Consider the following 16098-nt stretch of genomic DNA (forward strand, 5'->3'; position numbering starts at 1 on the left):
AAAAAGTCACGAAAAGGAATTTGAAAACGAATTAAACGATTAGCAAAGAGCACCTGGTGGATGTCGCTAACGCCTCGCGTGTAATGCCCATCTAGCAACCTTAGCAGCTAGTGACGGAGGTTGTCTCCCCCCCGGCCACGACGAGAGAAGAGGGGCAGGAGGAAACCCCCCTCTTCCCGAGAATGCCTTTTGTGTGTCACAGAAGTCGCTATTGTCCTCCTACAATATTTTAGCCATCACTCAAAATTTGTACAAAAGCAGCCGCTTCGGTGGCTGGAACGACTAGGCCATCCTCTCGACGTCATCCTCGCCGCAGCTTTGCTCGTCTTGAGACGAACTACGTCACGATTGCGTTGGATGTCACGTGGTCTCCGCTGGGCCTTCTCCGAGCGCTTGCCAGAGTGGGCCGTTTATAACGAAAAATACAGCCACCAGGCTCAAAATACAAACGTGCGATTGTCATTTACGGATATTGTGGATCATATTCAACCTATTTTTGAACACGACGGGAATATTTCAAATTTCGTTGAAGTATCCCTTTAAAGTCGAAAATTATTAGAAAACGGCACTCACACTACTCACGCGAGCTGTGCGTACATCATGTTCGTGATTACAAAAGCACGCGGCTGGGAAGCCAGAGGACGAGAAAACAGAAATTCTTAGGCCGCAGGTTCGAAGCAGAGCCTGGCAGAGCGTCCGAAGTAGTGCCCCGGGGAGCGTCCTGGCGGCAGTGCCTCACTGATCCGCGCAACGTCACATGCCAGGAGCGAGTGCCACGAACTCGGTCGGCCTGGACCTTCGGCAAATCGGCCTTTGTGGACGCTGCACGGTCCGGTCACGACAGAGCGTGTTTCCCGAGGCTTTCGGTGGTCCTTGAAACGCCCGCTGGCAGCGGACACCGTCCCGTCCCGCCTTGCCGTCAGGGGGCGCAAGTGGCGAAATGACGTCACAGGATAAACACGGTATGGAACGGCGAGCAGTAGGGAGGCCTGTGTTAGGCCCAGCAGCGCTCAGTTCCGTAGTTTTTCTCAATTTGTAATATTTGGAAACTGTTTTCTTTTCTACCGCATCCCCCAAGCACTCCAAAATGGATTCGGAAGACGACAACATCTACAACACGGACTCTGGCAACGAATCTAGTGGCGAGGAAGACGACGGCCTGTCCATTGGTTTGGAACCAGAACCGACCACGGCCAAAGAGAAAATGGACATCGAGGATTTTCCTTTCGAAGTTTTAACCACCGAGGACATTGTGCAGCACATGATAGACTCTATCCGAGACGTTAACAATGTGGTCGAGGTGAGTGCTTCGGCGGTCAAGCCATCACGACCCGCGCCAACGAGAGATCTCTGGCCAACTTTTAAGCCTAACCGTTGACTTTGCGTTTGCTCGCAATCAGCGCGAAAATTGCTTGTTGTCGCATGCCACGGTGCTACGAATGCGTTATTTGGGAGCGCGGATCAGTCGGCCGAGGCGCGCACGTAGTTGTCGTCGCTCGCCACGCGTCCTCAAAAGCTCTGTACGGTTGCACAGGTGTGTCCCCCCCCCCTCCCTTTTAAAGACGCAATATCCGACCGCCCTCGAAGCGTTGGCCAGCGCTACGTGGGACGCTGTCGGTGCTGTTTTACATGAAGCAGACCTTATCTACCTGCGTTTGCTGCCATGGCGCGTAAGCTAAACCCTCTGTACACCCGTTGGTTTTGAGGACGAGACGCTGTCGTCGCGACCGAGCGTGCACTATCAACCAAAACTCGATTAAGCTGCTCAGTCTAAAGGTTTTGCAAGTCATTCTTCCGATAACCTTGCATGTGTTCGTTGGCAGGGTAGCGAAAGTGCTGAGCCTTGTAATCAGTCGACTGCCGCGATAGACGCAACTTTGAGCGCCTGTCAAAGTGAGGCAGAGTATCCCCCCCCTCCCCTCCCTCTCCACCTCTCTTTCGATTGACACAACGTTGCGTGCACGTTCAGGTGTATTTCCTCAATAAAGTTGGCAAAGCTGGCGCGATGAACAAACTTATTTTCCACTGTAATACGCTTCCCAGTCGCGATTGCATCCAGGATCGAAACGATTATGTTTAGATCCTGGAGGCAATTGTAGAACGCATGACTTTTTTCAATCGCAAATTTATTCAAAGCGCTGGCTTCAGAAAAATGGCCACAATCAACCAGTCAGGGATGAGTGATTGCTGTATGCCTGCGTTACAGTTCATGCTGTAGAGTACATGGAGCTTGTGTTGACGTCACGTTATCTGCCCTTGCGGTGGTCTTGCTGTTGAGCACGTACCTTCTGCAGCATATATCTTGCACCACCATATTTGTTCTCTTCGGCACAGCTGTGCCGAAGTCATGTATTGGGAACTCTGGTCGGTCATAAGTCTCAATTGCATATTGCCGTTGCAGTATCTTGAGTATAGGTTTAAGCAAATAGCCCAATAACTGCATCTGTACCTCTGTTGCGACTCGTGTGGTTTGCAGATCCCGCCTACCACAACGCGAATCCTGTTGAACCACTTTAAATGGGACAAGGAGAAGCTGTACGAGAGGTAGGTGTTCTCCACATTGTCGTAGCTCTTCCATTTAGTTAGATTGGGAGGGGAGTCGTGCAAGATGTGAGGTTGGTATTCCACGCTCAGGTACTACGATGGTGACCAGGAGCGGCTCTTCAAGGAGGCGCATGTGGTCAACCCGTACAAGAAACCTTCCAGCAGCAAAGCTCAAAAGGTGAGAACATCACATTGTCTATACACGAATTCAACCCACTAACTTCACGGCACTGCAATGGTGCCGCTGGCATGCGTATACCAGCGATGCGATTGCTGCACCAAAGTGCTTACCCTGCTACATCTTGCTGCATTTCGCCGAAGTGCAAGGAATTTGTGCCAACATTGTGGCACAACTTAATTCCAGTTTGTCAGGGGTGGAAGTGCTGCACTAATTGCTCCATTGTGCGCCAATCCGATTTCGCTGCGCCATCCTGCTCCCAAGTGCAAATGTAACAAAAATAGTCGGAAATGTTTTATTTTTTTAATCGCTAAGTTTATTAGAGTATTTTTGTGCAGAGTGTCGAACCGAAATTTTTACCGGTTCGGGTTCAAGGCTTCAGGTTCGGTTGCGGTTCAGTTCCGGGGAACAAAAAATAATGGTTCGAACTGCTAAATTGAGAATATATTTTCTGCGTTGTTCTGGCAAGAGACGTTAATTACGCCGTTAAACGATTAACTATATAGTTTCTTCTATCGTCCGTGCAATTCACTTTTTTTTTTTCAGGTACCAAAAATATGAAATTCAGTTATTTAATTTTGACGCAACAGTAAAAGAAAATCTACATTAACGTACATAACGTCGTGTTCATACGACTCAATGCCCCTTTGTTTACCAGTCACATATATTTTACCTGAATCAAAATGTTTAAGTACAACAGTAAAGAGTTGAGCTTGTTGGTACGTACCTGTAAATAGATCAGCTTGAAATTTAGAATTATACTGTCCTTTCTTTCTTCGTGTTTAAGTAGAATTTTAAGGTTCAAGCTGATCTATTTACACAGTATAAAATACTGTCGCGAACTGTGGTAGTTTGCATAAAATACCCGTGTTTGGTACAACTTTGTGTCCTAGTATTAAAGGACACATGCAAAGGAAAAAAAAAATTTTTTTAGACAGCTTAGATGGAAAAAGGATGTCATAAAACAATTTTACAACGAAGAAACAAAATTTTAGAGCTATATTTACGGCGCTATACGAATTTGTAGTTGGCGCTCGCGGGAGCCGCTGCTGGTCACGTGGTAGGCCCGCGCGCCGCCGCGCTGCGTCGCCGCCGCACGCTGAGCGTTGTGCGAACGCCGCTTCAACGCGTTTCTCCACGCCGCCGTCGCCGCCGCCGCACAAGTTTGTCTGCTTCGGGGCGCCGCCGCCGTCGTCTGACCGGCGCACAGGTCTATCACGTCTGCTTGCGCTTTTTCAGGAGTTTCCTTTGGGCTCTAAAAGTTACTTATTCGTCTTGGTTTTTTGTTATACTTCAAACAAAGATGAATAAGTTACTTTTAGAGGCCATAGGAAGCTTCCGAAAGATCGCAAGCACCACGTGATAAATAAAGACCAGTCACGTGATAAATACAGACCACTTTTCCGCGGTGCCCGCGGGCGCCAACTACAAATTCGTTTTGCGCCGTAAATATAGCTCTAAAAATTTTTTTTCTTCGTTGTAAAATCGTTTTATGGCGTCCTTTATCCATCTAAGCCGTTTAAAAAAAATGTTTTTTTCCTTTGCATGTGTCCTTTAAACATTAAATCGTGATTGTGTCATCAAACCAAGGAATTTATTATAGGCCAAAAAATCGTGAAATGGGCACCTTGTGGCCATATATATCATGAAATATGGTTTATGAAATACATTTCACAATATATACATAAGGACGACACCACTGAGCTAAAAACAAATGAATTTTTCAAAATGTCAGAAAAGTTTTAGGACAGTCATTTCAGTCTATTTTTATAGAAACACTGAGTGGCAATCACAATGCTTGTTTTTCTAACGAAACATTGTTTACAATCAGCTCCGCGGTGCATGCGACTTATCATGCAGAAGGAAGTAATCTAAATTGTTCACTAATCTTTATGCATCTTCACTCTCTGATTGAATCTGGCCCAAAATAGCGCTTTCCCAAGTCAACATTTTCTTATTCAGGATGAGCTGGCATAGCCTGGCTGTTGACGTTGGTTCTTGACAAGATGCCGGTCAATTTAATTTGGAAATGAGCATCACCCTTACTAATTGATGATTTTAACGCGATAGCGTTAAGGAGCTCATGTCGCAGAAAAGCCGATGTTGGTGGCGTGACTGAAAATCCCAGATTGGTCGATAGGGTCATGACGTCACAGGTACATGCCCTCGCGCAGGAATTTCAAACAACCCATAATGCTCACGTGAAACGTGACATCACGCGTGGAATGAAAGTGATTAAAACATGACATGTAACGCGAATTAAAGGTAGCCATATGTCTCAAATGATTTCACTTTATAAAGTAATTACTTTGCCTTAAAGAAACAAAAATTAAAAATTTTAGGCAATTCAAACCCACGACCCTTCGTTTACAAGTCAGACCAACACTACTTAGACAGCAGGCCTCCGTACGCGTCATCACAGTCGGATCGATCGAGGCGTGAGATTTAAGTAATTGTGGGATCAAAACCACCCGCCTGACGACAGTCGAGCGCGACTCATGGATTGGACACGAGAACTACGTGAGCACTGGACATCGGCTCGTAACAATCAATGCCTCGGTGGGCACTTGGGTAGTGTCCCGTGTCTAACCACTGCGGTGATGAGAATAGCCGAACAATTTCTGAAGCTCCAGCACGTGTTTTCTTCCTTTCCAACCCCAGTACGGGGAGTATGATTAACGTTGGCAGCATAGGATGGGCCCCAGGCCACGTGGCCGCTTCTGGCTCCGAGTTGGGGGGATAAACAATGCTCATATTTCTCTAATTTCTTTGGCGACTGCCATTGCCTAGAAAAAGGAGCTAAGGCAAGTTTATTCAGTTATTGACGTTAGAGAGTGGTTCTAAGTAGTATTTAGTGAATGCATAAAAATCATTATATGGTTCCTTTAAAGAAAACACAGAGGTGGTTGAAACTTGGGGAATAACTTTAGAACGACATTCATGTGAGACTTAGAGCGATTGCCAATGTTCGGCTGTCCCTTTGAGGCCACTAGGATCTTTTTTGCCTCTTCAAGTATCCCTCCTGTACACACATGTAGTACTAGTAACGTCATATTAATAAGTCACATTTACTCATTGGAATACTTCTATTCTCGGGGACATCTTTCCGAGGCAGTTAGAAAAGGCTAAATGCTAGAAAAGGCTTTATCTCGCTTCTACTGCTTTATTAATACTGAAAATATAATAATTTGGGCCCTGCTACATGGCCGGATCGTTACGTCATGCTTCTGCGAATTTTCAGAAATTTTGATTATTGCCTTGAGTAACATACATTACGATTTTATCTCTCTGTTGAACACCGACAATAAGCGGAAGTTCTGCAATATTTCTCATTGTCGTGGTTTCTTTGTTGACTGCACTTCTCATCATGCACCAGTGTAGTGCAGGGAAGTGACAACTGCGGAACGGGCATCACGATTTTGTGTATCCTGCTTTGCCACTGCTCACCTGCATACTAAGAAAAAAGTACTTTTCCAGAGTGGGACGTTGCGTGCAAAGACGTCGGGTATATTAATAGAGAAAAAGAAAGCAAGTTCATGAGGGCTGATGTAATTACCCTGCATAGCAGTAAAAAAAAAATTGGAATAAAAATTTGGCTAGTATTTATGATAGTCTGTAACAATCTGACCATGTAACTTTTTTTTTTAGGGTTTAACAAGGATATTGCAAGAACATTTATATGGATTGCTCTCTAGTTTTATTTTTTATATCAACTCTCTCGTTTAGTTATCACCTTCATAAATGTTCCATCTGCTCAATAGCACAGTCAATAGAGTAAATTAAAACTAAATTAGGTGGAGCAATGGATAGAAGCTTGGGAATAATTCTTTTTGAGAAGGCATAATGTCGTTCACATGGCGATTTTTGTAATGTAGACCTACATATTTGAATTGTAATTAATCTTCATAATCATTGACAGTCTTTATTGGAATTAAGAATTGCTGCTTTATTATAAAGCTTGAATCTGGAATGTAATATCAATTTGGGGGCTCCTGATTATTCTGGTGTTTTTTCAGTGAAATAGACTATTTAGTCTACCTTTGATTCCATACCTAAAGTAACCCACTGCCTGGGGCTTATGCGTGCAACTAAGCAGCTATACTGCTTGTCACCTCACGAAAAGGGAAAGTTTTTGCACAAGCCACGGAAAGTTGTTCTTGCAAGGTTTGGTTGTCGGAGGAAGAAGCTATGCTTTTTGCATTTGAAATGTGTACGTCTTGGTAAGATAACAGATACCTAATCCAAAATACACATACATCTCTTAATTCGTCCCGTAAAGGGGGAAGTAGTGAGGCTCCGGTAAGAGCCAGACTTTTTTTTTTTTACTATGGTTCTTGAGGTGAAAATGAGCATAGTTTTGTGTTTGAGGGAATCAAACAAAATGCTAACAAAAAAGTCGCACAGAAGTGGAAAGGCAAAGTAGACATTATCTTTTAGCTGGGCAGGTCAGTACGTAAATCTCAACATGTTTGTGGTGGTATGAATGAAAATGAAGTATGTGCTCGTGTTCTAAATACTGCAAACCACTTTATTTTTGCAGGCTCAAAATTTTGCGAATTCGGCGAAGTGTGGTATTAATCAATATTTCACTAATCTGGGTGGTATCCTGTGTATTTGCTATTATAGGGAAACATATTCACAGGACCTTTTTCTGGCAAATGTAGGTGATTTGCAAAAATGAAGTCGTTTACAGTAATCGAAGGCATCTCTTATTCAATATACACACTCTTTAAAGGGGTAGGGAAACGAAATTTCAGCGCTCATTTTCTGGCTTTAATGTGTTGCATGTTGCACCCTAACCTCAAAAACACCAGTCTTCCGTTGAAAAGCACAAGAAAACTAATTTTAAAGCTAAATAAACGATCTTCAATGTGCACCTGGTGGATGCATGCGGAGCCTATTTGGGAGGTAGTCTAGCAACGTTGTGGAAACTGCTACGTAGTCGTGACGTAGCAGTTTCCTTCGGAGCAGCTCCGCTCTTTGGTATTTCAACATTTTCCTTCTTAGCTTTCCTCCTCAACTCACAAGTCGCGCATTGTACGAAACAGTTCACGAAGACGGAAAGGAAGGACTCCCCTCTTTCTCGGACCCTCGTTCGTGCAACCGGACATAGCCATTCTCCCCCTAGAAGATTAGCACGTCGCTCAAAACTCGAACAAAAGTTGTTTTCCCCACCTCGTTCAGCCCTAAGCTGACAGTGTTGTGGAAGCTACGTGCTCCTTGGGCCAGCCACACGCTCGTCGCCCCACGGGCACTTCGAGCGGCTCGGTTGTAACGCGCTGACGCTATTAGGGAATTGTAGTAGAGCGTTTCCGCAGCGCGCTAAGCACCCGGATAGCGCTCCGTAATTCGCCACACGACCCTGAACTATGCAGACAAGGCTGGGGGCGCGCATGCGCAGCTGCGGCGTTTTCTTCGGGGATACCGTAGCGGAGGAGAAAAACGATCTACTACAACTCCCTATTGACACCATCACAACGCTGACAACGCCACCAAGGGCAAAGCTCATAACCACGCCTGCCTTGCTACTCCACGAACGTGGGAAATCTTTTCTTTCTGTTTTTGTTTGCGCCGGATATCCCATGACGCATCGCGCTCTCCGTTCGCTTCTCTTCGAGCGCTTGCTCGAGTGCACCGTTTGGAACGAAAAATATGGCCAATCGTTCAAAATACAAACGCGCGATTATCATTTACGGTTAATATACGTCATGCTTGACTCATTTCCGAACGAAATCTGAATATTTCAATTTTTGTTTCCGTACCCCTTTAAAGCTGTAAAACAAAAAAAAACAAGAAAATGGTTGAGTTGCATCTAATTGAGCCACAGCTGCTTTTTATTAAAGTTTAAAAAAACACGTCATGGCTTCAATCATGTGTTGACTTATTTAAAACAGTATTTATTCAGCAAACAATATAGGAAAGATAGACTGACAAGATACGGGATCCAGTTGTTGGTTGCCAGCCTGTCGGCCGTCAGATATAGCAATATGTTCACATGAAGACTGCATGCACTTCAGACATGTCTCGTTCCCTTAGGAGTCGATCGGGAGATTTTGATAAAATAAACGGGAGAAACCTGGAAAGGTCAGGGAATTCGAAAATGTCATTTTGGTAGTCATTTATTAAAAGAAAGGAAATGTTTGCTCTTTGGCTTAAAAAGGGCAGCCTTACTTTGCTTATGTGTATTGCTACTGAGACTTCACTCAACTTGTACAGCTTCTGTACAAAGCATTTGTTTTGTACACAAGTCTTTTTATTTCAGTTCCTGAAAAAAAAAATAATAAACTGGCATCATCTGTATAATTTATGTAGGAAGGGGCTGTGCTGACATTAGCAATATCGTCTATGTTCAAATTAAATACCGAAGGGCCCTAATTGCCACCTTGCAGTACACCAGCTCTAACGGGAAAAACAGAAGAGCAGTGTCAATTTAATATGATGCATTGGTAAAAAAACAATTGGAATATGAATGCAGAAATAGTAATTAATCCATCAAAGTAGAAAAATATTGTGATTGTTTTTAAATCATGTAAATCAGATTTCTTTGATCTAATTCAGATTGGTTTTATTTAAATCTGATTTATTTAATATAAATCAGATTAATTTGATTTAAATCACTGCTGCTGTAAAATAACACTTAATCACTAGATAAACTTTTAAACATGACAGACTGGTTGATTAATCTGTCCGGTCACTGAAAAGAATGCAGAAGAAATAATTACTGCAAATTTAAAGTCAGTTTAATTAGGAACTTTTTATTGGGTAAACCCCACAACAGCAGAATAAAAACAGCTTGATAATTTTAGTGTGCAAAAAAGCTTTGTTTGCTTTTACTTTTGTATTCTGATTCTTCAAAATAGGATATTGCTTTTTTAGCGTTATTTTCTTTCATGTTTTTATCTGCTTAGAGAAAAGTGCTACATAACTGACTAACGAAGTGGATGATAGCAAGAAAGCTCAACGTTTCGATTTTCTCAGAAGCCCTTGATGTAAATACGAAACAAATGCGTGTGGAATGCATAAAAATAGACAAATGGTAAACAAAAGATATATTTTTGGAATTATTTAGGGAAAGGTTTGATTAATAGACACTTTTTGAAAGCCCATCAAGTAACATTGGCTGTCGCCTTTTCTTGGGCACACGGCGTACCATCAGAATGGAGTCCTCGTCACACGCCAACATAGTACTCGTTTCAGACGGGGGCCGAGCCAAGTTCAGGCCGAACGCCGACGCGGCCCTTGTGTCAGACGCATACTCGGAGCATGTACCCAAACTCGAATGATTGGCGCAGCAGCCTCTTGATTGCACACCCTTTGGAAAACGGTCTATTAACTTTTGTTCCTTCAAACAACTTTAAAATTTATTTCCTTCGCTAGGCAAACTCGGTCGATCGACCTCCACAAAAGCCGTACCACGAACCTAATTGTTGGTGCAACTTTTGTGCAGTTGCTTGTTTGTCACTCACGTTGCCAACCCATGTTTTTCCGTCGCTGTAACAAAGCAACTTTTTTGCAGTGACGCGTTCTTTCAGTCATTTTTACCTCAAGCTGTTGCGACTGTCGAGGTCGTGCACGATTGTGCGGTATGGGCCTCTTTATAGCAATCTGCATCTGAATTTTTTTTCTTTTTTTTTTCTTTGCTACCTCATGGTTTTGGTTTTTCTTGGGGGGGGGGGGGGGGGGGTGCTTGAAACATGGGCAAGCATTTTGATGACAAAGGCTACAATCTCTTGTTTTTGGTGGCTTTTGTGCAAAGTAGGGTGCAGCCATTGTGGGCTTCGTAAAACCGGGTGACATTGTTCTTTGCACCTCTTCATATTGCAGAAGTCTTCACGGCCGGTTGCCCCTGGAATGGAGGACTGCGAGATCTGCCTGCGGGATCTGCCGAGTTCGGTGAGCAGCAGGTCTCGTTTCCAGGCAGTGTCTGTAGGCATTGTTTCGATTTCTCTCTGGACAAAATCTTCAGTGCTAGGGAAACTTTATCCACCCTATTATTTTTCTTTCTCCAGTATAAAGCTAAGAATTTTTGGCATAGCTTTTCCTTGTGCACTTTTATTGTGGCAGGAATTATGTGATTTCATTTATTATAGAATGTTTTTGGAAACATGGGCCAAATCACTCCTGCAGAAACTACACATAGCACAGAAAAAAAAGCTTGATGCCGTGGTGGTCTTTGCCAAAGGACTAGTGTCCGACGTCATCCACTACGCCATGCCCTGCTGGCGCCGCCGCGCTCAGCGCGGTCTAGCATGCTCTGCTTCACATTTTTTCTGCTCTCGCTGATCGGTACCAATGCAATCATTGTAATCGAAGCAGCGATTTGGCTCTGGTTAGCTGCACCGTGATAGGTTAAAAAAAAAGTGAATGAGGGGGGCAGTGAGTTAAAATTAGCTTTTCTTTACTCCCGAATGTGACCAATGTCAGCAGAAAAAGATCACAGAACCGTGCCCATTGTCGCTCGAAACGAATCTGCGGGCTGGCTTGCGTTTGGACGGATCAACACTTGGCATTTGTTGTTTAGAGCGGGAACGGCCGCCGGCGCGTGCGACTATCACACAATTACACATAGCTTATAGGTGAGGTAGTTTTGAAATCTAATTATCTCTACCTTTGGTGCGTGTGCCATCCAGCTTCAAGCTTTTACCAGCGTTCCGGGCAAGCACGTCTGGCTCACTAGGCTTACGAAGCTTCTGGGGTAACGCCAGTAACATGCACAGACTAGTCCAATCGAGTACGCTGATGTGGAGACCAACACAGAAAACACGAGCACACCAAACTGACTTACGAGGACGGCGGGCATGCAACACACGGCAAAGGCAGCAGATTCAAATTGCTGAAACAAGCGTCTCGCTGGTTCCGACATCCCAAATGGCGATTCCCGAATAGGGCCGATCAACCATCCGCCCTGCTGGCTCGCGAAACCGGATTAGTGTTTATTTGTTTTTGTTATTTTTGCGCATTCTAAGCACCTTTTCTCTTCTTGAACCTTTCTCGCAAAAATGAGAAATTTTTGAAAGAGTAACAATACTTCACAGGAGTGATACACTGGGTTAGCCCCCGCAAAAGAAGTTGGTTAGCCCTCCGCAAGAGAAATTTTGATGGCTGTTGCCAACGCTGCGAATCACTAAGTCGTCCATAAAACGTCACCAGATGCGCATTTTGAACACACTGGGGCACCACCGAACGTTACACTGTTTTTGCCCGATTGAATTAAAATATGATGCACTAATATTTCGTGGGTCAAATATTGTTACGGGACTCATTAAAGTCAGAAGGCGCCCACATGTCGCACCTTATTTGTGTCGTTTAGCAAAGTACTGTGATACACATACTGTCTTTTTTTTTCTTTTTTTTTAAAGTTTGGTAGTGGTGCACTGTGAACTACTGAGCGTTCAAGTGTGCTCGTCTAGATACCGAACCTTCATTTTTTCCTCCGACTTTCAGGCAGTCATCTTTTGTGCTTTGCTTGGTAGTTTTTTTTAGTTTTTGATGACCCTCATAATTTCTTTTCGTACACATGCTTTTATTACCCGAGTTTCTTTGTGCACTCTGGCGTCACCTAGGAGTGCTTGTCCCACAATGCCCTCAGAGGCAATAATGCCAGTGAACAAGTACTTGACAATGCAGATATCATTGGGAAAAAAAAAAAATGAATAAGCACAACAGGTTTGTTTTTTTGTAGCTGGCAAAATAGTAACTGAACTCCTGTGTAAACTTTTTCTGTAACAGATTCAAAACGACTCCCATTGTTTTGCCATGTTTAGAGAAGGGGAAATAAATATATGGTATCTATGACGCCGGCACTGCTGAATCTGTTGTTGCATCACGCTTTGACAGGCTCCTAGAATGTTTTGAATGCCTGCCATCTGAGTTGTTATGAGTGTTACTCAGGTAAGGATCATGTGTAGGGGTTTCAATGCGAAAAAGGTGGCATAATTTTAGTTGTGTCGTCTTTACAAGTCAGCAAAACCAGCAAGCTTCATTATTGCCAATTTTATTTTTGTTTTATCATCAGCTGGTTGTTATGACGAGAGATGTTAAGCTATGTCACACTTTTTGCAGTCCTTCATCCAAATGAGGAAAGAGCACACCGCTCTCGCACAAATGAGAGTAAATAGAACTCATGACGAAGGGAGAAACGGCATGCTGGGAGTGTATAGTGTTGCGGAGTGTTCCTATGGGGTGTCAGAATGTCTTCCTTTTCCTATGTACCTTTCCTGCAATTGATACTGTTTGTGGAACTCTATAGCCTTTGTAGCCTTTGTGCCGTTTAAGTTGAAGCAATAAATCAATCTCCATATTGTTTTTTGGAGGTGGTTCCTACGATTCTTTTTGTCCTTGAGAGATTGAGCTCTGATTTCAGCGGCAGTTTATCAAGTTGCTGTGGGCTATGTTTTCAGTCCTTGGACAAAAAGCATTTGTTTCTTGCTTGAGTGACCCCATTGAACTATTTGAATTATGCTTTGGCTTGTGGCCCTGGTGCCTTGTATCCATTAATGATCACTGATACCTGATTCAGAATCAATTCAGGCGTCCGGAATTACACTCCGGCTTTTGGCCCTTTTTGACGAACATTTTCAATACCAGCTTCGACGCTTCTTTAGCAAGCCCCACTAAATAACGAACAAGGTTCCTTGTTTTTGGGGTTTATTTTTTCGCCACAAATCTGGGGTCTTTCGGTGTCAACTTTTGGTGTTGGCGGGAGATCGGGTGTTCATCGGGCTTACGTCGAGGCAGGCACGTAGCCAGGGGGGAGGCCCATGGGGCCCGGCCCCCCCACCCCCGAAATCTTTCATTTTGCTGGGACCTCCTCTCCCTCCTCCCCCTCATACAGCATTTTGTCATAGGCGGGCCCCCCCCTGGCTACATGCCTGATGCCAGTACCAACCAATAAAAGGGGGCACCAAGATAAAGTGTGTGGTTCCAAAGAAAGCAGCAGCCCTGCGGAGAGTTCCATAGGGGTTTCTATTGCTGGTCAACACTAACTAAAGCTGTATATAAAAATTTCTTACCATGAAGCTTTTTTTATATTTTTTTTTTCATATAAGGATGGTTTTAATTTGGAGATTATAATCCCCCATATAATACGCCTCAGGGGCTCACTGTATGTTCAAGCGGTTAGCAACTTGACACTCGCCTTGTAGCTTCTTAAAATTCATCTGGTTTATTGGCAACTCTGGTCACTATATTTTAATTTGGGATTACGACTGTTTTTAGCTAAGGCAGTGTCCTTGAATTATAAGGCATAATTTTTTCTTTCAATATTGTGTATAGTTTTATAAATATCACAGCTCAAAGTTTGGTTTCGGGCGTCTACGGCAAAACTGAAACTATCTGTTAGAGGGGTGGCAGCGCTGATCATCAGCTGTACGGCTACGACGTGACGTCACCGTGGTGCTGCGGTACACGGTACAACCAATCGACCGCAGCTCTACCGCGACATGACGTCACGGTTGTGCTGCGTTAGTATTCCTTACTAAAAGCTAATTTTCTTGTCACACTCTAAAAGGCAGCTTGTCGCATCTTAAAAAATCGGTTTTAGTGGAGTACGCAGCTTACTTTGATGCAATATTTCGGCTGTGATCATATTTCATGCCACTAAAACAATACCAGTCATTTATTTTGGTTTCGTTTTTGGTCAGAGTTCCCCTTCCAACTTGATTGAGCAAGAATACAGATAAGGGTTCCTGGTTTACACCTGGCAAATGTTGTGTTGCCAAAGTGAGTCATTGGTACATTAGCTAACAAATTAGCCAAGTTGTGCACCTGTCAAAGGAGAGGATGGGTTTGGGAGACAAGGTAATGCAGCAGACAAGAAAGCTGTGTTCTCAGGCTCACCAAAAAGGAATCGTGGGTGGAACCACCCTAGCTGCACCATTTGCAACAGTTGTAAAGCTTGAGGGAGTCGAATTGAATTGTCCCTTAGCTACATGCTTGCATTTTTCTCGTCACAGATGATGACTGGGCTCGCCTGCGACCATCGGTTTTGCACAGAGTGTTGGAACTATTACCTGACGACCAAGATTATGGAGGAAGGCATGGGCCAGGTGGGTATCGAAATCGGTCATGCTTTACCCAGAAAATTCATTATAGCAGTCGTTCGCTGCGTTTACGTGTATGCGACCTAAGCGCATCGACTCCAATCGTCCTTCGAATGAGGCCGATTTGTCAACGTTTAAATGGATGCGCATCGAGTCCTACACTCGGCGTCAACTATTTTGTGCTACGTTGTCAAAGCTAGCCTAGGTGCCGCAGTGCTCCAACTCTTTCAAAGCTAGTTGCACGAGCACACGTGAATGAGGGCGCAAAAGACAAAGCCTCGTGTCCTCGCAGCGAAGCGGGACTGCTGCTCAGTGGAAGCTATGCTAGCTTTGACAATATAGCACAAAATGGTTGACGCAGAGTATAGACCAACAAGCGGCGCAGCTCTGTTTACCAACGCTCGTCCAGAAGAAAGTGAAGAAAGGTCACGTCATCTCGCGTAAAACCCAAGGAGGCGCGTGCTTATGTTCCCGATGTATTTGTCGGGGCACTCGCAACTATTGATAGCAAAGCAGAAACGAGACAGTTGGGAAAGCCCCGACGCCTGACCGCAATGAGAATATTTCTTTGCTGGGTGACATCTGGCTCATTACCTCGAAAAGTTAACCTGTCACTGACTATGTGTAGTGGAAGCCTAGTGCGGGATATATGTTCTTTTTAAGTCTCAGTACTATCTCTGCAGACCATCTCCTGTGCGGCCCACGGATGCGACATCTTGGTGGACGACCAGACAGTAATGTGAGTTTCGTGGAGCAGCGTGATCTCTCTTTTGCGAGGTTGATGTGCATGGCCGCCTTTTGTCTTTCCGTGTCCCCCCCCCCGCCCCTGCAGGAAGCTCATAGCAGACCCCAAGGTGAAGTTAAAGTACCAGCACCTCATCACCAACAGCTTCGTCGAGGTGGGTGGCCCGTCCTCTGGTCTCGTATATCTGGTTTCTCCTTTGAGGGGAGAGCCTGAGCTTAATTACTCTAACATCTGGAGCCTCTATTGAGCTTTTTTAGGGGCGAAGCTCCTTAGGGTCTAGCCTTGTCCATCTGGCGTCAGTGCTTACATCAATCTTGCTGGTGCTCGCGATCGTGCTTGTGAGCTCTCGTGCTCGTGTAAAGCAAAAAAAAAAGGATGAAGAAAAAATGTTTGCGCAGTTGACAGGATTCAAATCTGTGCGGGGGGAGACTCCAATGGATTTCTAGTCCATCACCTTAACCACTCGGCCACGACTGCGGGACGAGTGGGGGCTTTGAGATGTGGCAGTAACTCAAGAGCTGGGGATGTCATGGATGAAACGTTGCCTGTAGCCGCTCAACGTCTGTACAGGAGAGGGCGCTGCGGTCAAA

General features: G+C 44.4%; 1 protein-coding gene across 1 annotated transcript in view; it reads left to right on the forward strand.

Annotated features, from left to right (window-relative positions):
- The first annotated feature begins 920 nt into the window (after positions 1-920).
- The window catches only part of LOC8024945 (E3 ubiquitin-protein ligase arih1), a 42453-nt gene continuing 27275 nt past the window's right edge, over positions 921-16098 (forward strand). The window contains exons 1-7 of the mRNA XM_002407536.4: positions 921-1300; positions 2477-2544; positions 2635-2722; positions 10547-10615; positions 14677-14769; positions 15447-15502; positions 15596-15662. Coding sequence (XP_002407580.1) covers positions 1088-1300; positions 2477-2544; positions 2635-2722; positions 10547-10615; positions 14677-14769; positions 15447-15502; positions 15596-15662 — 654 coding nt within the window. The 5' untranslated portion in view covers positions 921-1087. The remainder of the gene's footprint in view (positions 1301-2476; positions 2545-2634; positions 2723-10546; positions 10616-14676; positions 14770-15446; positions 15503-15595; positions 15663-16098) is intronic.

Source organism: Ixodes scapularis, unplaced genomic scaffold (assembly GCF_016920785.2).
Source record: "Ixodes scapularis isolate PalLabHiFi unplaced genomic scaffold, ASM1692078v2 PGA_scaffold1__304_contigs__length_218370807, whole genome shotgun sequence".
NCBI lineage: Eukaryota > Metazoa > Arthropoda > Arachnida > Ixodida > Ixodidae > Ixodes > Ixodes scapularis.